This window comes from Mytilus edulis, chromosome 5 (genome assembly GCF_963676685.1).
Source record: "Mytilus edulis chromosome 5, xbMytEdul2.2, whole genome shotgun sequence".
Lineage (NCBI taxonomy): Eukaryota > Metazoa > Mollusca > Bivalvia > Mytilida > Mytilidae > Mytilus > Mytilus edulis.
Genome location: NC_092348.1, coordinates 27,017,183 through 27,042,030, shown reverse-complemented (window position 1 = coordinate 27,042,030; position 24,848 = coordinate 27,017,183). Strand labels below are relative to the sequence as shown.

Below are 24,848 nucleotides of genomic sequence, written 5' to 3'. Positions count from 1 at the left end.
TTGAAAATATGCTATGCAGCCCTATATTTTGACCTTTGAAAAAAATTGTGGTGCATATGAACTTTAAATTCTAGGATAAGATTTTTTCAAAAACGTCATAGTAAAAGGGGTAGAGTTTTAGCCGTAAAAGGAGTTCCTATGGGAAATTGCATTGTCAATATTTACAGAACTGCAAAAAGAGTTTTAAAAAAAAAGAAATTTAGAAAATGAATTTTATAATGAAAATTATTCGGTTAAACGATGGCAGTTCAGAATCATTGGCTACAATGGGATAGAACCAATAACATACCTATAGTCTACAACCAGGCTTTTCAACCTATCAGCTATAATATTGTAAAAACTCACCAAAGATACCATAGCCTATAATTTGGTATGTTATACATTTGTTTTGGTTTCATCAGCCTTGACAGTAAAAATGCCAAATGAAATGCATACGAAGTTTAGCACTATAATTAGTGAAACAAATTTCTGTATGCACCACACATACATATAAAAAAGTTACTCCTCAATACCTGGCAGCCAAACAATTTCAAATCTAATGATATTAATGATATTAAATGTTGTTAAACTAAGAGATTTTTTATAGCGTATAAAGAAAGAACAAAACCTATTGATAAAGTTTCTCTAAAAAAAAGTAAAATAACAAAAATACAGAACTCAAAGGAAAATTTAAAACGAAAAGTACTTTATCAAGTGACAAAATCAAAAGTTTAAACACATCTAACGAATGGAAAACAACTGTCATATTACTGACTTGGAACAGGCATATCCTTATGTGACCAATGGTGGATAAAACCTGGTGTTATAGCTAGCTAAACATATCACTTGTATGATAGTCACATATGATTCCATTATATTGACAAGATCGGTGACCAAAACAAACATACATAATGAAAGAGTTGAAACTTGATAATACAATACATTTTTTGAATCATAAGATTATTCAGCGTATATTTAAAAGAGGACTATATATCAGTGTCAGCAGGAAAATTTAACCCATCTCAGAGCCTTGTATGTCACTTTTAACATTTTAAAACACATGTTTTAACTTTACTTAATCGTATTATTTGTTATTCAATGTGTTGCTTGAGCATTTGATAAGTCAATACATTTTTTGTCTATCATGTTAGTTTGTAAGAATACATTTTTTAGGAGACTTTTGAGGAGAAATGACTCTTTAATTGAATATGTTACCCTGTCCAGCACACGATGTTTTTTTTGCATTTAAGTAATACAAATATTTAAATAGTTAACCCCACTATTTCGGCCAATTTAAGCAATTAAAGCAGGAAGAGCTTCCTGAAAATTGTAGATACATCTACGACTGCAAAATACATAAAATTTAGCTTTAAATGATCATGAGTTCTGTATCTGTCATCTCCCTCATTGTTTATTGTTATGTAAAGAAACTTGCTGTATTGTTTGATTGAAATAGTGCTTGTTGCTATTGTGTTGTGTTGTAATGTACCAGTCCGTGATATAAACGTAAATTCAACAAGGAAGGTTTACAATTTCTCATTTTATTGGTTCATCTTAATTTGGTTATCCATGTTCTGTCACAATTTTTCTAGATGGAAAAGATTTTGAAACTAGGATAGATTTTAAAAAAAATATTTATTATTCCTGGTGAGTGAATGACCATTCATGGACTCTTTTTTTAATACTATTAATTGGAAAAAGATAATATAAGAAACATGTAATGTATTATTATTATTATTCTTTAGGGGTTAAATATGTAATTTTAATAAAGAAAAGTGTGCATTGTTGATATTTGCTAACAGTAAATTATTTTTATCTTTTTATTGTATCAGGAAACTATGAATTATTTACAGTAGACATTTTTCAAATTTTATTAAAAGTAATGTAGTATTTATAATGTCAAATTCTTTTTGTATGGTAAACATTCCATCTAATGACGGTCTTTAGAAATAAACGTGGATCACAGAATATCTTAAAAATGTCTAGCGGTAACATAATTTCGGTGAACCATCCTGAGTTTCAATTGCTTGTACTGAATATTAAAATAGCCGCCATCTTATCCGTATCTAAGAAGGTTTGAATTTGCACCTCCTCTACCATTTGTTCCTGCTTGACCCTGTCGTGGAACGGACACGTATCCTTGGGCTGGCATCCAAATCCAAAATCCATCTCGTTTAGCTGGCGTTTTGTGTAAAAATGGAGCAAACTTTTGCTGGTACATATTCGGTGGAGCCAATAAAGACAGTCCATTTCTTCGTTGTCTTGATGGATTTGTGTTTACATAGACAAAATGTCCTTCTGATTCAGAAGGGGTTTCATCTGCTACTTCTGTTTCCAAATCAACAGGTTCGGTAATTACCAGTGTAATAGACATCATCGTTACAAATAACAGGAAACATTGCTGTAAAACTATATCAACTTTCTGAAATAAGAAGAAGAAAAGTTTAGATTATTAAAGAGGATATTTATAAGTTAAATTTCGAGTGAAATGTTTTGCCATTGAAAAAGTTTTCATGATTGATTCACTCAACACCGGAGTAAAAAAAACGAGAATCGTAGTAATCTCGAAATCGCGGGACGTTTAGAGAGGTTAATCAAAAATGCTATCGTAACATAGTGTTATCCTTAAAAATACGGATTTAAAGACAACTTTAGCTTTTAATTGATTTTGTTTCCTGCTTTGAATATGTTTTTTGTTTGTTCAAATATGTAGTCGCAGGCTTGTAATTTGATTCGTCAAATTAACGTTTCGTCAACACCAGCCTCAGCAGTGACACTTGAATAATGAAATACAAAGTTGATGTATTCATAATACAACATATAACGGAGGCCTATTTCTAAATTCGTTACGCATAAGTAGATATTTGTCTGATATATTCTACTCGTCTTAAGTTTTAAGATTCATTCTTCAGGTTATGATTTCTTTTGTAGGTCTATGCATCAGTATTTGTATTTGAAAAGTCAATATTTTATGTGTGGATTTTCTGTAAGGAGTCAATGTCTGAAGTTTCCTATTTAAAGCTCATATACTATTTTTTTTACTTGTCACACAATATTAAAGTCGCAACAGAAGTAAATGTAAAAGTAAGGAACATGACAAAACAAGTAATAAAGTCGGATTGCCATAAATGGACAAGTATGATCTACGATATATTGGTACTAATGCGTTGAGAAACTGATATAGAAATGATCAACCTATTCAAAATAGCCACTGACAAAATTGTGAAGTGTTTGAAATCTTATATCAATCTATAAACAATAGTTGATATGATTAAATTCTGTAATTAGGCAGTGAAATAGAAAAAAGGGAATGGATTTTAATAATTAAATTAAATAAGTTCTCATTTTGATTGTCATGACTTCAAAACTTTTTTTTCTTTTGTAAATTTTCTTATTTTATTGGCCACACATTAGTGTCAGTTGCCATAAATAAGAAGGTCTTATATTCTCGTAAGTAGGAAAGTTGATCTTTAAATCAATTTATGCTTTTATTAATATTGAATCATGTCACCAAATGTTTCATCTATTTTTTTTTTATTTCTCGTTCGACCGTAAAACGGGTTCTAAAATAAAACGTATATTTTTAAAATTGGACGAAAAGACATTTTTTCTACATTTTCAGACAATTCTTAATTATTTTGTTGATCGCCGTCTAAATAATTAATTTAAAAAAAAACAAACCATGACATGTTATAGAGATCATTACATCCCTAAATAGTGACTTGGGTTTTAACGATATATTCACTAAGTTACAATACTTTAGGAAGTCTGTTTTTATTAATACTGAAGGACAAACTGGAATATATATAAACCAAGGACGTTTTATAATTATAGACACATTGACTATCACAGAAATCCCGTTTGAATTCGTGTTGGTGGTTTTTTAAATTGATTTATTATGTAAAAAATATTATATACTTTCTTACCGGTATAGTTTATTAGACATTCAATTTAAAAATAAGAAGATGTAGTATGATTGCCGATGAGACAACAGTATGTATATTTATTGGACATTAAATTATATATAATTAATAAATTCGTCCCTTTGTAACTCGATATTTCATTATTCGAGACACTAATCATGATATATACCAGTACAAATAGCTAAAAATCAAACATAAAGCATCTTCATTACTATATGGCCTTGTACTGAATTGTGTATCTCTTTTTTAAATAAATATTTTTATCATGATTTTTTTCTAATATGATAACGGGAAGGGAAAGCAAATTTTTTAAAATTTTAAATGTGACATGATATAAGTGGCAGACACATGGAGAGACACATAGACTTAAATGGCATGCAACTCAAATTTTAGACATGTGTAACCTGTTATTTTTTTTACTACTAAATAAACGATGAACAGAGTCTTCAGAGTATTATTATTATTAACTTATTTTTTTAACAGTACCCTGGATAGCTATTCATTATTTAAGTTACACGTTAATCGAACATTTTATGTGAGCACTTTATTTATCTTTACACTATTATAACCACAAAAAGATGACACACAACTATTTCGAAACATTTTTGACTCCTTATCAACTGATTAACGAGTCGGCTAAAACCATTTTAAAGCCTACTGGAGCAATAACAATGTGAACACAACCAACATTGGTGTAATCTCGTATTTATCGTTCAACAAAACAATATTGCTCTGTGGGGGAATGAAGCAAACATCATCAACAAAGATAAAACAATTTTTCATGTATATAATCTAAAAAGGATAGATCAGATAGAGCTAATATTGTAATTTCTCAATAAGTTTATCGGATTTGAAACGTATTGATACATTGCAATAAACTTTATCAGGCGTTTAGCCTACGCTTTGTACATTAGTTGCTGACCTTTCAGATTAATATTAATACTTTGTCTATTTGTAAGAAACACAAGAGTTATTTGGTGATTAAAGTTTAGCAACTCAGATAAAGTATTATCATGGGATTAGTTTTAAAAGTTTTCCGGAAATACTTTAATGTCCTTTTTTTTGGAGTTTAGCTACATGCGTATCGGAAAGGTTGCTGTGAACTTTTTTTTTTAAACCGAAAAGCTTTGAACTTCTACTTTAGATGCTATCATGTATTTGTTTGAATTGTCATTGGCTATGATTTTTAATTAAGAAAACAGTGAGAGGTCATAATTTGTACCACACAGTATTATTTTAAATGCAAAAATACATTATTTGTTTAAGTTATACGACATCAGAACACTACATGTATTAAACTTAAACACGCTGGCTACAGAATAAAAAAGGGTTTGACATTAGGGTCTTATATTATGTTGTTATGCTCCAAATTGTCGGGATAGTAGTTCCATTTTTAAAATTTTTGACAGGCCATTTAATGACTTCCATACCAATAAAAATAATCATAAAGTATTCAATCCTAACCACATCAAAGAATATGGCACACGCTCCTCCTTTAGGGATCATGCTTTTGCAGTAGATTATTAGTTACATATTTTTTTTATACAGCAACTAATTCTGGTAAACAGTAAAATTTAAAAAAAAATGAACTCCGAGGAATATAAAAAACGGAAAATCCCTACGCAAATGGCAAAATCAAAAGCTCATGCACACAAAACGATTGGATAAAGTTATGTTGCCTTGTAAAACAGTACATAAAATTTGAACTACGGTATTTTTCAAATTAATTTAAAAAAAACCCCATTAATATTCAATAATTTGGACATGATGAAACACAAAAAAATGTTCATTTCGTGCAATGCATGTCCGGTTACTAGTAATTAAGAACACGAACTATGGGAACTTATAATCAATCTTAATTTCATTTAATTTGAATCATGAAGAAAAAGGCAAGCATGATATTATAAAACTTTAGATTGAATGATTGATTGATTGATTCATTATTATTTTTTCACCCAATCTTAACACAAAAACAACGTATCCGTGGCGATAAAACTTTATGCAAGACCTTGAGGATTCAAATTATTTTAATCTATGTTATTATGTTTAGTTCCCAGTTTTCAGAGGAACAAAACCGGTCAAGTAAATTTTATCAATATATGAAACTATTATACTTCTTTTTACCGTTGTATATGAAGTGTTTCTCTATTGTTATTTATATTTAAAGAAATGTACCTAACTAAATGTGGAATAACAAGACTATTTTTCTCATTCTGATAGGCCATAGTAGTTGCTTTCATCCACGTCATTTGAACTCTGGTTTTGTCCTTGCAATCATAATACATCTTCTTATTTTTAAACTAATACGAATGCATTATAGGAAGAAAAGAAGATTTAACGACTAATTCTTAATATTTGTAAGCACAGTTGATGTGAAATACCTCTTTTTATTAACATAAAACTCAATAAAACTCCCACATTATATACATTGAGCTATAAATTTGTAATACAAAAATAAGGAAGATTTTTCACGGAACTATAATATTTATTACTTTGCAGTACAACTTTAAGTAATAAGATGTTGTTAAAATTTTAATCTGAAACATTACTGCATGTGTCAGACGAACCATATTATAAATATATATGAAAATAAGAAGATACAGTATGATTGCCGATGGGATAACTCTTCACCAGAAACCAAATGTCAAGGAAGTTAACAAGTATGGGTCAACCTTAGGCCTTCGACAATGAGCAAATTCTATGCCGCATGGTAAGCTATAACAAGCCCACGGTATTGATAAATGTAAAAGAAACGAGAAAACTAACGGCTTGAATTTTTTGCAAAATAATTAACGAAAAACAAATATGATATACAGCATAAATGTTCATTTCATGAGTAGGAGTTAATGAAACATATTCGCTATATAAAGAAACATTTCTTCAAAGAAAACATCTCGTTTGTCATTAATTGTTGTATAGGGTTTACCAATAAAAATACTAAAGTCATGATAATAATATGAGACAACTGTAGATTACCTAAATTCAAAATCCGTTTTGGAAAAACAAACCAAGCGAAAACTACGAAGATAATCACATGATCTCCAAATTAGAATTGAGACTCAGTTTGTCAATTTTGTAACCGATTCATGTTACATCATCATGAATGTAACACCCATCATCCGATTCTAGTCTCAATTTTCGAGATCGGTCAATTTACAGATCAGATAACTATTTTAGTTCCGGAAGATGATAACCGGCTTAATCATGTTTATCGTGAGCAGAGACGCAAATACATATAATCACAACACCGCTGTTAAAAACGGTCACTTTATTTCCTTAAACTGATTCGTATGCAATTAATTTAGTAAGTGTCATTCTCCTTTTCCTGCTCTACTTGTCGATTGCTAGGTCTCGAAGGTGCAAAATTTAATTCTTTACCCTGCAATACATTTTTAATATCCTCATTGATTGGTTATGGGATTAATAAGGTTCAAAACTCTATGTTGTGTCTTCTGTACTATTATTTGTCTGTTTGTCCCTTTATTTTTTGCAAAGGAGGTGTCAGTTTATTTTCAATATATGAGTTTGACTGTCCTTCTTGTATCTTTAGTCCCTCTTTCATAAGGCAGAGTTGACATAGATTTAATTTGGCTAAATATGTTATACACATTTTTGATCATAGAGGTTCCGTAGATTTCAAGTAATAATTAACGTTACATCATTAGGTTTCCAATTTTTAGGCTTGGACGTTCTTTATGAAAGTACGGTCGGAGACGCATCAAACAAAAGCGATATATAAAAAGATTCAAACGAGAAAAAGGTCAAGTTTTATTTTCACGATTTTAGCATTTCTCCTTGTTCAGTTAAAGTCCTTTCCCTAGATTTAAATTTTTGATGAAATACTGATTAATTACTAGATTTCTGTTGAGAGGGAAATAACTCATTTTTTAATAGATAAATGACATTTTGGATTTTTTCCCCTTTTCTTTAGTAAATTGTTTGAAGAATTCAGTGGTAGGTTTGTTTGTTATTTTTGTAGTTTACACCATGACAAGTTATAGATCAAGTTAGATTTTCGTTCCATTATAATTATTTTTTAATCGGTAGGGGACTATATGTATTGCCATGCAGGACTCACATGTTTGTTTTTATTGATGTTTGTAACGTCATACACAATACATTCATGGTTCAATCCCATCAAGCAAATCTTTGGGTGTCCCTTTTTGGTTGTGTAGCCTCGCAGCTATTGAAGTATGTTCTCAACTTAACATCTTTGGCTTTAATTTAATTTTAAATGTTTTAATATATGTGAGAGTTCCTAATGTTGGTAAAACCAGAAATACTCTTCGCGTACACCCAAATTTTTAAAGTGATATTTGATCCGTATAATGAACAAAAGTACATTTGGAAGAAGGACATATATTTATTATAAGATTCGATTGAGTATGACGGGGTATCTTGATATAAGTTTGTTAACGAATTATGGGCGTATTGTTATCATATGCCTCTGGCTAATATGGTCTTACATGGATTTTTAGTGAAATAACTCTTTAACTGTTTCGGTTCTTACACATTCATGACTTTCAAATATCCGGCTTTCAGTCTTCCTGGTGAGAGTGAATACAGAAAAGGCATTTCGGATGCATTACATTTATAAAGTGCTGTTTTCATTAATTGTAAATATATGTTGATATCATAATCTTAAATGACTTATGCCTTTTTAACTTTTTTCAATCCTGGTATCTACGATGAGTTAATTTATGTTTTAATCGGATGAACATTTGTAGAACTCATTAACTTAATACTACGATATCTTTTTTATTTAATAATTGCATGCGTAGAAATCGAGTAATTTGTAAAAATAAATAAATATTTTAACATGCAAATTCTACTCATCTTTCATTTTGTAATTTAGTCGTTGATTTGTAGGGAAATGTTTCTTTCTGCTAACAGCGACTTAAAATCTTTTGTTAAATACTGAAAGTACTGTTTTACAAAATTGGTATTGTGTTTTGTAAATATATTCATGCAGTGCATTTTTTATTTAAATTTACCATGTTACTCTTTGTATCCTGATTGAGTAAGAAAAACCAACACCAAAATATGGAGCTCTGACAAAAATTCAAAACGGAAAGTCCCTTATTAAATGGCAAAATCAAAAGCTGAAACACGTCAAACGAATGAATAACAACTTTCATATGACTAAGATGGTATTCTACAATTCTGTACTTGGTAAAATAGATTATTAAGAACAACATTGAGAAATTTGTGTATAGATTTTCGTGTTTAAAATTGCATATTGCAATCATATAAAATTTGTGTCCCTATATAAAAAAACGAGGATGTAGAAATATTGCCTGGATGATTGTATGCCTTATATTAAGCATCAATTCATCTTTCCACAAACTAACATTATTTCTGTCTTTTCGAGCGAACTTCTTTAAATTAGGTTGTTTGTTGATGTCATTCTAAAAAAGTTTAATTTTTGTGGGTAGAATTAGACGATCTAAAAAAACAATTGGATAATTCAATGAATTTCAAAAACTTATTTGGGGTGTGAATAAGATTTTTATTTATATAAAGGAGTAGGTCCGGTAAGGGCCGATTTTGGCCTCAAATTTCAGGTTCATCTAACGAAAGATTTTGGACAGTTTTTTTAACACTTAAGTGCCTATTCCAATGGATTCAATTAGTGTATGTGAAAGATTTTAACTGATTTAGTCATTAAAAACGCTTTGATTCAAGATTAAATATGACAATTTTTTCAAATATGCCAAAACACGTCACTTTTCAGATGGTTTTTGTCAAAAACGAAAGTGGCCGCATCCGTGTTCATCCTCAACCTTTATATGTGTTATGTATTATCATCAAATACAACTTACATTTCAATATTATGAATGATCACGAATGCGGCCACTTTCATTTAAGACGGAAACCGTCTAAAATTGAACTAAAATGCTAAAATTGTGAAGATTTCTGTAATTTAGCATGACTTAATGATGCTAGTACCCGGTAAATGTGCATTGCATTGTCAAAAACTGCCCATATTTATGTAGCAGAAGCATTTTACTTTCCAGTAAATAGCTAAAAGATTACATTTTCACAATTTTGTAAAACTGCTATATTTTGAGGCCAAAAAGGGGTTTTACTGAACCTACTCCTTTTTAATTATCATAATTTAAATGTATTTCAGACCTTTAATTTTAGAAAATTATTCCATAATTCTGTGAAAAAAAATCTTAAATAGAATCTTAATATAAAAAAAACCAAAAAAACAAAACCCAACAATTATATTAAGTTCAATTGAATATCAATTTATATGAATAAAATGAAGTCTATGAAGACATGTCTTACCATAATGGCTGTCTGTTCAGTTACTTTCAGGAGGTTCCAAGTGAACGAGAAAACAATGCCCATCAGTTATATACATGAAGATTTTTATGTCCAAATGACGTTATAGGGATAACCCACTCTAGATCGGCGGTTTTAATTACAAAGTCATTATTTATTATTAATTTGGTAATGAATATCTGAAAATAACAGTTTATATATTCTGTAAATTAGAAGCTCATCTCCAAACTATCAATCATGCCTGAAAAACTGTTTTATTATCATTGAATATTAGCATAGAAATTAGATAATGTAATCAATTGACACGGAAGGAGGTACTGGGAGACAAAGAAAAATAATTTTGATCATTTTTATGAATTAATATGTACTTGATATGGCTTGAGGATGTTAGATGAATTTTTTCTCTCAAATGTATTGAAAGATGTTTCTTCTAGTACCCATTAACATTAGCTTGGGTTGATTATGCTGTCAATGATATTGGAGACCGTACTTTATATTAATATTTTGATATATAACAGAAAAGGCTTTAGAGTATTTTGACTACTTGTGATTTAATACAACTGATATAAATTTTATATTCTATAAAGATACAAAGTACAAATGACGATCATCTCATAATGATTGATTAATAGTTGACATGATGTCTGACACTATTGTCTCGCCTGCAATGAAAGTCGGTGGTTGAAGAAAACAATTATCTTAGTCAAATCTTTCTGAAATTGCATGAACGTCTTCATGTTAAAAATACGATACCAAAAGCAGCATTTTGATAATGTTGTTTATTTTTATTTATTTCTAACTGGGTTTTTTTTTGCCTGCAGAAACCTTAACAAATGTTCAACCGGAGTTTTTTATTTTATTTTATTATATTTAAAATAACAACATGAAGGTCTTGTTCGATTTTCACTTTTACGTTCGGGAGTAATGGACCTTTAGGAGAATGTCACTTGGTGTTATTATCTTGCATTTGGTAGACGATCAACCAACTGGTATCCTGGGGTGGGGACTGGAGATTTTTTTCCAAATTTGTCATTTATTTTTATCATTCACGCATGGTAATTTTTTTCCATGAAAATTTATTTTGATTTTTGTTCATATTTGTATCATCTTTATGATGCAGAATATTTATGTGTACCCCGTCTTATATATGCAGTCATGTCATCTATTTTCAGTTCTTACCATGCCAAGTGATCCATTTTTAAAGTCATCCTTCCCCGTCCGTCCAACCCCAAGGAAGTCAAATGGACACCCCCTTATTGATAAACCATTTAGCTAATGATTTTCAACTTTTCTTTCTTATGACAAAATTGAGACCACGTAAATTTATAAACTGTGTACATGATTTTCAATTTTGCCTTTCACTCATTATGGTCCTTAATATATTGGTAAATGGCGCTTTATGTCGATTCCATGCGACAACACGAGTGCGCTTGAATCCATCCTTTTGTAAGTTTTATATGTTTTTTTCTCACAACGACATAGATAACAGTACTGGTGATTGTCACTTTTGCTCTGCATGACATTTGGCCCTTGATTGCTTAAACATTGACACTAGCGAAAAGAAGATCCCAGTTTTCTGTCATTTTTAACAGAATCTTATTCCGTATTTTACTGATAAAATATAGAAACTAGAAATTTATAAATTTCCCGTGTCGGAAGTCTATTCTGACTTGGTATGGTCTTTATTCATGGTTTTGTTTCTGTACGAATTCGGGTTTAAGTTTTTTGTGTCAAACGTTGTTTGGATTTAAGAAGCTTGGATAATTCTGTTCCACCAAGATATAGTAATTGTTTTCGTATTTAATTTAAAATGGAATAAACTCGTGATAATTTCGATATAGTATAGCGTCATCGATAACGTTGTTCAGACTAACATATACATACTTCTTTAGCGCCAACATTTAGAAACAATTCGCCAAAGAAAAAGTTTAATTACTTGATCAAATAAAGGCAACAGTAGTATACCGCTGTTCGAAATTCACGATTGAGAAAAAACGAAACCGGGTTACAAACTAAAACACATCAAAAATAACAGAAGAACAATGACACAACAGAAACACTAAAATGCAACACACACAGAAACAAACTATAAGATAACAATAGCCATTTTCCTGACGCAAACCTTCTTATACAAACGTTTACATAAGTGTCTTTATAATAGTTATCAAAGGTACCAGGATTATAATTTAGTACGCCAGACGCACGTTTCGTCTACATTAGACTCATCAGTGACGCTCATATCAAAATATTTATAAAGCCAAACAAGTACAAAGTTGAAGAGTATTGAGGATCCAAAATTCCAAAAAGTTGTGCCAAATACGGCTAAGGTAATCTATGCCTGGGATAAGAAAATCCTTAGTTTTTGTAATCCAGATATAGCAATCTTGGCAAATTTTGATATCAATCATTCTTAAGTAACATGATGGGCGCCACTTGTGGAAAATAACGTGTTCCTTCCGAAGCATAAAATATCACTGTCGGATTTTGGTAGGGGTTGTGTTTACCAGTCTTTAGTTTAACATGAAGTGTTCTGATAACTTGCATGTCTTTTTGTCGTTTTTGGTTTTTTGTCATGGCGTTGTTACTTTCTCTTCGACTTAACCGTGGGAAATTCTCTTTTGTATCTTCGATCCCTTTTTAATCTGAGAAATGGACTTCTGTGGAATCCCATGTAACTTTTTATTTAACATTTAAGAGGGCGTCCATGAAAAAACCAGGCAATGGATGGCACATGACATATTTTGTTTTCAAAATTTATTCATCTATTTCATATCACAAATTCATTCTTTCTCAAAGTTAAATTTTGTGTTTTTATTAACTGAATCAAATGAAGAGAAAAAAAATACATAGAAAGCACTGAAAATTCATTGAAAGGGGAGATAACTCTTCATTTTGTACAAAATTTTGTTGCATTGTTAGTGAACGTTAAAAACATTTTCTAAGCCATCCACTGTTGATTCAAAAATATCTTTGACATATATATACTTTGTATGATATAAACATTGCATTGGAACCAAAAATTCGGTGGGAAAAAAATTATGTTGTGCCACCCATATCATCGGATTTGCCTGATATTTACTTCGACAGCCTCTTAATACTACATAATATTTCATACATTGTAATATGTACAACAAAACAAAATACAAATTGTAATAAAACTGCAGCTGTTTTCTTTTTGAATTCTTTATTGAGCTTATTCTTTGTTTAACCTTTTTCTTCCTTTTGTGTTTTTCCAAAGCCAGGGTGACGAAATGGATAAAAACTATAGCTATAAGAAACCATGCAAATTATTCATTATAAAACCCTTATTTGATTTGCTATGAAAATCTGATTGCATACTGTTATCCACTTAAAATTTCTGTTCAATAGGCTATCGGGTCTTACGACATATTATACATGAATATAACGTTTTGTTTTAGAACAACTGGTAAAAGTAATTTTGCACTTAGCTAATTGGATATATGAGTTGTAAATGGTGATGTAGATATTGATATCAACCTCAATTGAATTAACAGATCTTTTAATGTCAGCGTGTAAAAAAAGATAACATACAGAGAGTCGATAAAACCATAAATTTCAGAAAAAAACGAAAATAATGAGGTCTATGAAGAAGGTATGACGAACAGATATACAATACCTCACTGTCAAAACACTGCATAGAAAACTATGAACGAACAATGCAAATCTATCGAAAAACCTCCACATGTTTACAGATTCGTGTAACATTCTTGGTAAGTGACCCCGCCAACCAACCAAGATGGCTGCCATGGCTAAAAATAGAACATAGGGGTAAAATGCAGTTTTTGGCTTATAACTCAAAAACCAAAGCATTTAGAGCAAATCTGACATGGTTAAATCTATCTGCCCTGAAATTTTCAAATGAATCGGACAACCCGTTGTTGGGTTGCTAAACCTGAATTGGTAATTTTAAGGAAATTTTGCTGTTTTTGGTTATTATCTTGAACATTATTATAGATAGAGATAAACTGTAAAGAGCAATAATGTTCAGCAAAGTAAGATTTACAAATAAGTCAACATGACCGAAATGGTCAGTTGACCCCTTTAGTAGTTAATGACATTTATAGTCAATTTTTTAACCATTTTTCGTAAATCTTAGTAATCTATTACAAAAATCTTCTCCTCTGAAACTGCTTGGCCAAAATAATCCAAACTTGGCCACAATCACCTTTGGGGTATCTAGTTTTTAAATGTGTGGCGTGACCCGGCCAACCAACCAAGATGGTCACCATGGCTAAAAATAGAACATAGTGGTGAAATGTAGATTTTGGCTTATATCTCTGAAACCAAAGCATTTAGAGCAAATCTGACAAAGGGAAAAATTGTTCATCAAGTGAAAAGCTATCTGCCCTGAAACTTTCAAATGAATCGGACAACCGGTTGTTGGGTTGCTGCCCCGAAATAAGTAATTTGAAGGAAATTTTGTATATTTTGGTTATTATCTTGAATATTATTATAGAAAGAGATAAACTGTTAACAGCAATAATGTTCAGCAAAGTAAGATCTACAAATAAGTCAACATGACCAAAATTATCAGTTGACCCCTTAAGGAGTTATTGCCCTTTATACCTTTATAGTCAATTTTGACCAATTTTTCGTAAATTTTTGAAATTTTTTACAAAAATCTTCTCCTCTGAAACTACTGATCCAATTTTAACTAAACTTGGCCACAATATGCATTATTGGGGTATCCACTTTAAAAAATGTGTGGCGTGACCCGGCCAAAAAACCAAGATGGCCGCCATGGTTAAAAATAGAACATAGAGGTGAAATGTTGATTTTTGCTTATATCTCTGAAACCAAAGCATTTAGAGCAAATCTGACATGGGGGTAAAATTGCTTATCAGGTCAGGATCTATCTGCCCTAAAATTTTCAGACAAATCGGACAACCTGCTCCCGAATTAGTAATTTTAAGGAAATTTTGCAGATTTTGGTTATTATCTTGAATATTATTATAGATAGAGATAAAACTGTAAACAGCAATAATGTTTAGAAAAATAAGATCTACAAATAGGTCAACATGACCAAAATTGTCAATTGACCCCTTAAGGAGTTATTGCCCTTTATAGTCAATTGTTAACAATTTTCATAAATTTTTGTTAATTTTTGGAAAATGACGCAGTCATTGTTCCATAACTGCCGACCTGAACTTCATTACATTGCTCTGCCTACCGCGCTTGGTTTCGTATTTCCTATTTTCCAAACAAACTGGAATCTGCTTTTGTTATCATTATGCATCATTGTGTAGTATTAAACCAGCCAGGACCCAGTTTACACTGGTTTTTGCTTGTATTCCACTACACTCGAACAAAGTGTTGTAGTTTGACGGGAACCAGTTTTAGAATTTGTAAACTACAAAACGTAATCGGTTATTGTTCATTCCGTTTTGGTGTTTCACACCGACTTATATGGTTTGAATAAGCTTAAGACCATTCAAACATTAATGTGATAGGTATATTAAAGATTGTTTTACAAAAGGATTGAACTGTTTTACTTTCAAAGTCGTACTATAGGGATATCTGTCATATACGGATTTCCACTCTCACCGGTTAATTTCTTCTTTTACACGTGCTTTGGAAACTTCCTGTTTAATCGCAAGTTTTAAAATTGTTTTTGAGTGAATTAAACTTATTTTAACAATCATGAAGCGTTCCAGAATCATTTTAAAGCAGTTTCTTCTTCTCTTTGATGATGGAAAATAGGTTTTCTCAAGAAAATACCGCAAACGATCGCAGAGGAATTGAAACGTACAAGTCAAGTCGGCACCTGGTTAAATTTGCATCTAGTCAAATCGGCACCTATTCGACGTCAATTCGGCATCCAATAATATTTGATATAATATTTTCTATTCAATTAATTAATTACTGTTACCAAGTACATAGTGAATATGTTGTTGTGTATTTTGGTAAACCACGAAACGAAAGTGGATATGTAGTGTATAAAGGTAAACAACGAAGCCCTTACCAAAGCTGTTGTTTTAACAATTAGACAATTTGTGTAATTGTAAAAACAAGTCAATTATTAAAATAAAATGGAAAACTACGAGTCCCTTTCAATAAATCAAACTTTCATGCCAAATAATTAGCAAATTTAAGGTGTTTGTTTTTCAGTAAAGTTTAAACAGCATTAAACCAACAATCCTGTAAAATGCTCAACTGGTTAAAATAATGCAGAAAAATACACAATATCTCATGTATTAGTCCAAATAATTATGACGTCTGGCAAGGCTATTTTATTATTTTTCTGGGACGCCTTCCTACGACGTTCAGGTGCCAATTTAACTAGGTGCCAGTTTGACTAGAATTCTTTGACAAATGTTTGAAACTATCTGAGTTTCATTAGACCTTTGATAGCAGTAACAAAAAGATTATTTACTTAATATTTTGTGGGAGAAGGGGGTTCAGACTGTGTGGCATCAGGTCTGTTTGTGCCCAATACATTTTCGCACCCTACACGTTCGCACATTCACACTCTACTCATTCACGCCCAATTTTAATTCAAATTCAAGTTGAATAATTGGATAATTATGGTTGTTGTTTTAAATTGCTTTGGTGTAAATACTGAATGTATTTATAGCTTGGTATGAGTAAAACATTGAAGATTTTAAAGGAAAAAACACAAAAGATAATTGTTTTTAACAGCTTGGTCCCATTGATCTGAAACAACGAAACAATAAAACATAGAAACCAAAATATAGCAATCCACTAATATAACCAAAACATGATAAAATTTATTCAACACGCAGAAACAAACATAGTCAGAATCTCACTTCATTTTGAAACAAGTCAATGAAACAAGTTATAGCAATACACTAACCAAAACATGATTAAGAGTTATTCAACACAAAATAAAACGTTGACAAAATACCACTTTATTTAGAAAGGATTATTATTATTTTTAGCAATACCTTATCCAAAACATAATTAAGATTTATTCAACACAAAAAAAAATTGCTGTCTCACTTTATTTTGAGACAATGACAACAATTATACTTATCAGAAAACACTTGCTTACATAGTTATTAAACACAAAACCAATTAAGATTGGGTGCGAACATGTAGGGTGTGAAAGTGAAAGGGGTGAAAATGAGTGGGCGCAAACGTGAATGGAAGCGAACGGACTCAGATTCAGACTATGTACCAGTGAGAAATATACAAGCCTTTCTACGGTATTTATTTGTACAATTCAGCTAGTCTTGACCTATTCATTTGTCTTAAAAAACCAGCCAGTTGTCACCTTCAATTCACACACACACATACATATACGAATATCAATTATATGCTTACGATACATGTTGCATTGTTAAACTAATTACGGTATGTGAAAATCAAGACTTGCATAAAAACTATCCCAATATTAGAGACAGTGGCGTCATTTTTCTTCAGAGCTTTCAGCTCTTTGATTGTAAATTTTTAGGAAATATTTTCCACTGTGATTACTGGGCCAAGTTCATTATAGATAGAGATAATTGTAGCAACAAGAATGTACAGTAAAGAAAGATCTACAAACACATCACCATCACCAAAACACCATTTTGTCATGAATTTATCTGTGTCCATTGTTAATATGCACATAGACCAAGGTGAGCGACACAGGCTCTTGAGAGCCTCTAGTTTTTTTTTTTATCAATATCGTTTTCAAAACAAAACAAAAATCTTCAACAAGCTTAAGATTACTTGGTAAATCTAATTATTTTCAAGACAGTGTGTTTTCAAGTATAGAATGGTTTTTTTTTAAATTCTGTATGTTGATTTCTTATCTTAATACTTGGACAGACCATTGTTTTTGCCATTTCCAGATTCAGTTCGCGTTTTTCTGCCGATTATAAAAATCCCCCCTGTAATAACCATGAAATAGAAATTGATTATCTCTAAGTAAGGACGTGTCAATTAAATACTTGTCGTTCATTGATGATAGATATGTCCGCTGCCTCTCCATTATCCATCGTAAAAATACCATTTCATATAACTATTTTATAGACTATTTCCGTTTTAATTAAACATCTATGTGTTATTAGTTATAAAGATGTATAATTTCATTAGAATCGTGTAATAAAATGGAATACTTCATAAACGGGGATGGTTTTATGAAACCAGACAAACATTTTGCTTCTAAGAATCTTATTTGGTATCTTGAGATTTAAGACAAAAAAGAATGAGGGAAATAAACAAGACTCGATTTCAGTGCATAATATTTATAATTGTTGTAAATTGATTTCTCTATTTCTTAGTCGATTATTGTTTTTTTCAAGTGTTTATTTTTTAATTTTTGAAAAAAACCTTTGGTTTGTTTGAATTTAGTTTATAAAATTTCAACCTTCGTTGACCTCCTGATTTTGTGTTTTTTCTGTGTCGCAATGTGTTTTTTCTGTGTCGCAATGTGTTTTTTCTGTGTCACTATGTGTTTCTCATTGATGTGTATCCCACATTTCATTTTCCTTATAGCTGTATAATTCTTGACTGGTTGCTTAAATTTGAGCTCAGGATATTACGTTCTTAATTCACTATTAGTATTTTATGTTTACGGTCCTGTTTATTGTTTGAACAGTAAATGCTGTCTTGTATATTATAAAAGATTATAAATATTGTACCATTACATGTTGTGAGAAAATCAAATACGCCAAACGCACGATTCGTAACATCACTTTGATTCTTATTTAATTCCTTACGAATCCTGAGTAGTAACCCAGTTTTAAAGCATTGAAAAAAAAATCCGAAAAGGTTGTTCCATTTTCTCCTCACTTGACTAAAACAATGAGGTTGTTGATTTTAGATACAAAATCGTGCAATGAAACCCATCTTTAAGTATAAACTAGAATACCGATGGAATTATAAAAAAAAATCATTAAAGTCATAAGAAACCTCAAATTAAAAAAAGTCAATGGATAGTTTTCATTATAAAACTTATGTACATATACTTTTTTCTGAAGAAAATTCTTAAATTTATTCATATTTAGAAGAAGTTACTAAATTATAATCCTGGGACCTTTGATAACTATTATTTTAATTATTTTAATTGCTTCCTTCCAGGAAGCAATTCACCCAACATATTTTTCGTATGCAAAGTGACCTCAGTGTGAACCATCTCGTAAAAATTCGGTGATCGCAAAACGCATGGATGTCCTTAAAATTAACTATTATCTGAATGTACATGTTAAACACGTGCTCAATTGCCATGCTTTTTTTTTTTACTTTTTGTTGATTGTTGACAAACAGGTGACAATCATTAAACTTCGGCTTCAAAACACGAACTTTAATTACCTGCCATATTTTCACAACAACACTGACTGATTGAAAAAAAAATTACGAAATTGATGCGAAAAAAATGATAAAATCGTGCGCAGAAGACTAAGTTTATGATGTTTGTATGCATTGGTTCAAGAATTGGAATAACATTATTTTTCACCGGTCACTCGTTTCATATGACTTTTAATAAAACAAGACAGATACAGACATGTAAACGATAAGGAAATAATAAACATATAAACAGAAATTGATTTAAGATGTTTAAGATAGCAATTGGGATAACTAACTTTATTTCACTAGAATTCAAAACGAATATGGTTTGTTTCATAAAACTCAACCATCGAAAGATTCGCCAAATGTCTATTCAGAAAACATGCTAGATGACCTGTCCACCATAATCATATTTAAACATTCCTGCATTCTAACGTTATATCGACTACGTTTTTGTTTGAATGAATTAAGACCTTATATATTTCTTGCTTCCTCTATTTTTTCATTGTGTACAATTATCTTATTATGCTGGTCAAGTACGACTCCCACAGACAAGAGCTTATCGCAGATTGACGGGTTCTTAATCTAAGTAATTCTGTCTTGATACGGTATTATTTGGAAATAACCTTACATTTATTTAAATACTACCAGTTTACAACTGCTGTGTACTTAATCTGTATTGTTGCATTATCTTTTCTTTTACAGAAAGAAGAACAAGATATAAAGAAACCTTTGAAAGCTAAACCAAGATTAAGAACTAATGGTAAATGTTACTAGTTTATGTAATATATAGCACTTTTTTTTTTACTTTGATCACAATAACCAATTTGTTTTGTATGAAAAGAAAATAATTTAACAAAAGCTCACAAACAACTACAATTACCAATATGGTTCGATCACAACAATCTTACACTATTTGAATTGGCCTACAGTTGAATAAGAAGAACTGCAAATCGCCTTATCCTATTTTAGAAGATACTTAACCCCTAAGAAGCAACCGAAATTCAACAGTTATCTTGTAAACAACCGAAAAAACACGACAAATTGACTAAGTCAATGATGCATCCCCAATACAACATCTCTGATTATGAACACAACTCATATCCGAGAAAAACCGTGACATCGACTCAGACTCATATACGGAACACGTCTGGTCGCACTTCCATCATTAAACCAAGGACGACACAGTATTAGTGATAATGTAGAATATCACCAAGAGAAAGCATGGGACAATAAAATAGAAGAACATACAACACCATTCCGAAACAGAAAAACTATAAGATATACCATTGTCCTCAAGACACCACACAGAAAACTATCGATGAAGCATTATAACCCCACCAAAAGCCGATGTTGAACTTAATTCTGGAAACAAAAGCAGCTCCTGTTCCAATTTTGCCACATGTCGTGGTGTTCAAAACCAGTTAACATTTGAGTGTTTGCACAATCTAAGAAGAAGAAAAAAACGGACTGAGGCGATGACATTTGTGCATGATCATATCAGCTAAATATATTCTATAACGGTCAACCTAATCATGATCTGTCCCGTAAAACTATTTAATGGATGATTTCAACTTTACCATGTGTGTTTCAGAATGACATTGATCACGGTTCACACCCAATGTTGTTTATATTATAAATGAAGATATTCTATTTGGAAGTTTTCTAATTATATGACACTTCATTTTTTATGATGACGTTTTAAGAATATTTCTTGATCTATAAAAGTTCATCCTTTGGCCATTCAGATGAAGGCTGACTATTCCGGTTATTTGAAATATTTATTAGTCCTCGCTTCCTCTTATTAGAAGTTGAACTGCCCATAAATCTGTCTAGTCATGCTAGTAGTAAATATACATAAACAAAATTGTCATTGTTAATATTCATGTTAGGGAACACCAGCTACAACAGCTATTTTAAACAATAACATGTTTTTGTCTTCATAGAATTAACAGGAGCATTTACTATGCTTTTAAAGTTGGAAACCAAACATTTGTTATATATAGCATATTGCAATATGGGAAGGAAGTGTACTATACTTTAAAATTGTTAATATTAAGAAGTTTGAACAATGACTTGCACTTTTCAAACATTCTCCAGGACAAGTCCTGGTATAAGATACTGCAAATCTTGCTGTTTCAATCCTCTTCTGATTTAAGGATGTTCGCTACTCTGTTAAAAAATAACAAGCTTTTTAAAAGCCTATTATGAATTGATAGTATATTAATAAAGAAACTCAAAAAGTAGAAAAAAATGGAGGGTCCGTGTGCTCATTTTCGAGATATAAGCCATTGAAAATATGGCGGGAAATAATTCTCTCTAGATTTTTCATATATTTAACATTGGCACCTTATTTGTTTCAAAAACTATGAAAAAATAACAAGAATTTTATACAATTTTGAAATATGGTTTTTAAACTTTATGTAATAAAATTATGAAAAGAAAAGTAGGGGTTAGTGGGCAATTTTTTTTAATGACAATACATGGATAAAACCAGAGGATATTGAACATCTGGCAAAAATATAAAAAATGGAGGAGCAAACATCCTTAAGATAAGCCTTATATGATTTACATGGTATACAATAATTTTAAAGACTTTCTAACATGTATTTAGTTGGTGTATTGCTTTTTATGGTGCATCACTGTTAAATTGAAACAAAATAAAAAGTATAGCAAAAAAAAAAGTTTACCAAAAAAGTAACCTAATCTGCAATGAAAATTTAGAAAGTGGGAGTCCATAATAACTGACAAAATCAAACGCTATCAATCAACAGCAAGAGAAAAACAATTAGGAGATAACTGTATTGAATTTTAAGCTCCGACGGCATCAATTGGGGATTTGATGGTCGCAAATTAAGTTTACTGGCGACGCGTTAGCGGAGACAGTAAACGGGTATTTGCGACCATCAAATCCCCAATTGATGCCGTCGGAGCTTAAAATACAATATTGTTATCTCCATTCTAATGAAACCGACAGAAAACAACGTTAAAACATGTAATTAAAATCTATCATATGCCGTCTGCGCTTGCGCGTACGTCCCATAGCATCAATTGTCAATTGATGCCATGTAAAAAAAGTGACGTTATCCAATCAAAATGAACGTTACAAACGTTGTTGCATTAGAATTACCATTTACTGACTTTGAACAGGCATTTTCTGAAGAAAAAAATGGTCGGTTAATCCTCATTTTATAGTTTGCTATACCTCCCACTTGTATGGCAGAGGTTTATATTTAAGGAAAATAGATAAATCACTGTTTAAAAACTTTAAAACAGGATTGTCACTGTGACATACAAAATCAATATTTTAATATTAAAACAAACATTCAAATAAGTAAATAAGAATATATATGCAACGAAAACAATTTCAAAAAGTATGTTAATTATAAATGGATTAAGATTGTTAAAGGAGGTGATGTTTGTAATAATAATTTGAATGAATGTTTGAAAAATGATTAGTTAAACCAGTTATATTACTAAAGACTGCAGTGGGAAATAAGTGTTTTGTAAGGATTTTCGTATCCCAGGAATAGTTAACCTTAGCCGTATTTGGTACATCATTTTGGAATTTTGGGTCATCAATGCTCTTCAACTATGTACTTGCTTGGCTTTATAACTATTTTGATTTAAGTGTCACTGATAAGTCTTATGTAGACGAAACACGCATCTGGCGTATTACATTATAATCCTGGTACCTTTGATAACTTTATACATTAATCAACCATACTTGTCTATTTCAGATTACAATCCTTTAATGGGAGACATGGGAGGTGCATCATTTAGACCCCCAAGGAGGAGTGGTGGAGGAGGATGAGGTTAATTTGTGTATCCTGTTGATATGGCAAGGAGTAATCCAGTTGATTAATTAGGACTTCTTGCCACCAAGGATACACACTTTTTGTAAAAGTGATCCTGTTTTTTATTAAGTTTATATAACACATTTTTGTTATATTTCAAATAATGCAGACCGTGTAATATAAGTCCATTTGAGAATAATCAAGCAATTGATGTGTTCTAACCACAGGAGGAAGTTACAGAAAGAGGAAGAAGAAGCTGTAGGTCTTATTTAGGCTTCTTGAGTTTGTAGCATAGTTAACACATTAATGTCAATGAAAATTTTTATTTTAGATTTTTAAAGTTATTTGTGTATGTAATCAGTGTATTGATGTTATTGTTCTGATGTAATCAAGTCATTATTTTTTCCAATATTCTAATAACGCTTCCAACCTTAGAAAGACCATTGTGTGATTAGTAAAATTGTAAATATATAAGATCTACGTTATTGAAAAACTATAAAATTTAGAAAAATAATGTTGTTTAGGATTTCAAACAGACAACAATTTTGCTGTTAAAACTTATAAAACATCTTTTATATCTTTAAAGATTTTCTTTAAAATTATGTTCAGTTGTAATTTAAAGGAAACACACATTTTTATGCATTTTTTTTTTATAAGCTAATAAAATCATATATAGTATTTTTTAGTTCATGATTTTAACACTTTGAGTGTTTTGATAATAATATAATTATATCACATTTAAAAAATTTATATTTCAAAGCCAAGTTTTTTTTCAAGAGAAAAAAGAAGAAATGCATAAAAAGATCCCTTCAATTACTATCATTCAAATAGGCATTTGAATCTCAGCTTTGATCATTTAGATAACTAGTAGTTCATTTTGAGATTTTTTTACGCTTGATACTGTGTATATATATTCTAATTAAAAAAGAGGATCACTGTAAAGTATACAGTATTTTTCATTGATTTCCAAAATACTTATATGCATCCATTTGAATTGTAAGGTATAGATTACCAGTTGAATGTGTGAATTATTTGTAGGCTTATTATCAGATTGTACATGAATGTAAGCTGTATGTGTTATACCTCAGGATTCAAGGTGGATATCATAAATATTTTGAATTTTATGACAATTGTTCTGTAAAGATAAAATTTGTCTGGGAACAATTTGAAACAATGATAATACTGTGTACACATGTTTTGAGATTTTAGATATTTATTGACTTTTGTTATTAAAATGGATTTTAACTTACATACATAAATTTTAAATAAAAAGTTATAAAAAATAGTTTTGTTGCAAAAGCCTTCTACTGGATATTATTACATCTTACTCCCTTGACTTCCTGTTTTTTGACTTTGCCTTATTAATAACACATAAAACTGACAGGATCTAGAACCTCTATGTTAAAAAAAAACCCGCCAGAATTCAAATTGGAATTTCAGCATCTGAACTATTTGGAATTTGTTTACCCACAGTTAATAGGAGACGCTCTTGTAAAAACCGTTTTATGCATCTCAATGATTTAACAGACTGTATTCTGGTAAGCTAGAAATCGGTTTTGAAGGTCAAAAAAATATATAAAAAGATAAAGCATAAAACTTAAAA

At 30.7% G+C, this 24,848-nt stretch overlaps 2 protein-coding genes across 2 annotated transcripts in view; one reads left to right on the top strand and one right to left on the bottom strand.

The window, feature by feature from the left end:
• Positions 1-24,494, top strand: part of LOC139523349 (selenoprotein S-like) — a 39,308-nt gene extending 14,814 nt beyond the window's left edge. The window contains exons 5-6 of the mRNA XM_071317238.1: positions 20,154-20,211; positions 23,189-24,494. Of these exons, the coding sequence (XP_071173339.1) occupies positions 20,154-20,211; positions 23,189-23,262 (132 nt within the window). The 3' untranslated portion in view covers positions 23,263-24,494. The remainder of the gene's footprint in view (positions 1-20,153; positions 20,212-23,188) is intronic.
• LOC139523350 (uncharacterized) lies at positions 1,835-10,332 on the bottom strand. The gene is made up of 2 exons (XM_071317240.1): positions 10,197-10,332; positions 1,835-2,401 (listed from the first exon to the last, which is right to left on the bottom strand). Exons 1-2 carry the CDS (start codon positions 10,257-10,259, stop codon positions 2,036-2,038), a joined length of 429 nt encoding a protein of 142 aa, XP_071173341.1. The 5' UTR covers positions 10,260-10,332; the 3' UTR covers positions 1,835-2,035.
• Positions 24,495-24,848: the final 354 nt, after the last annotated feature.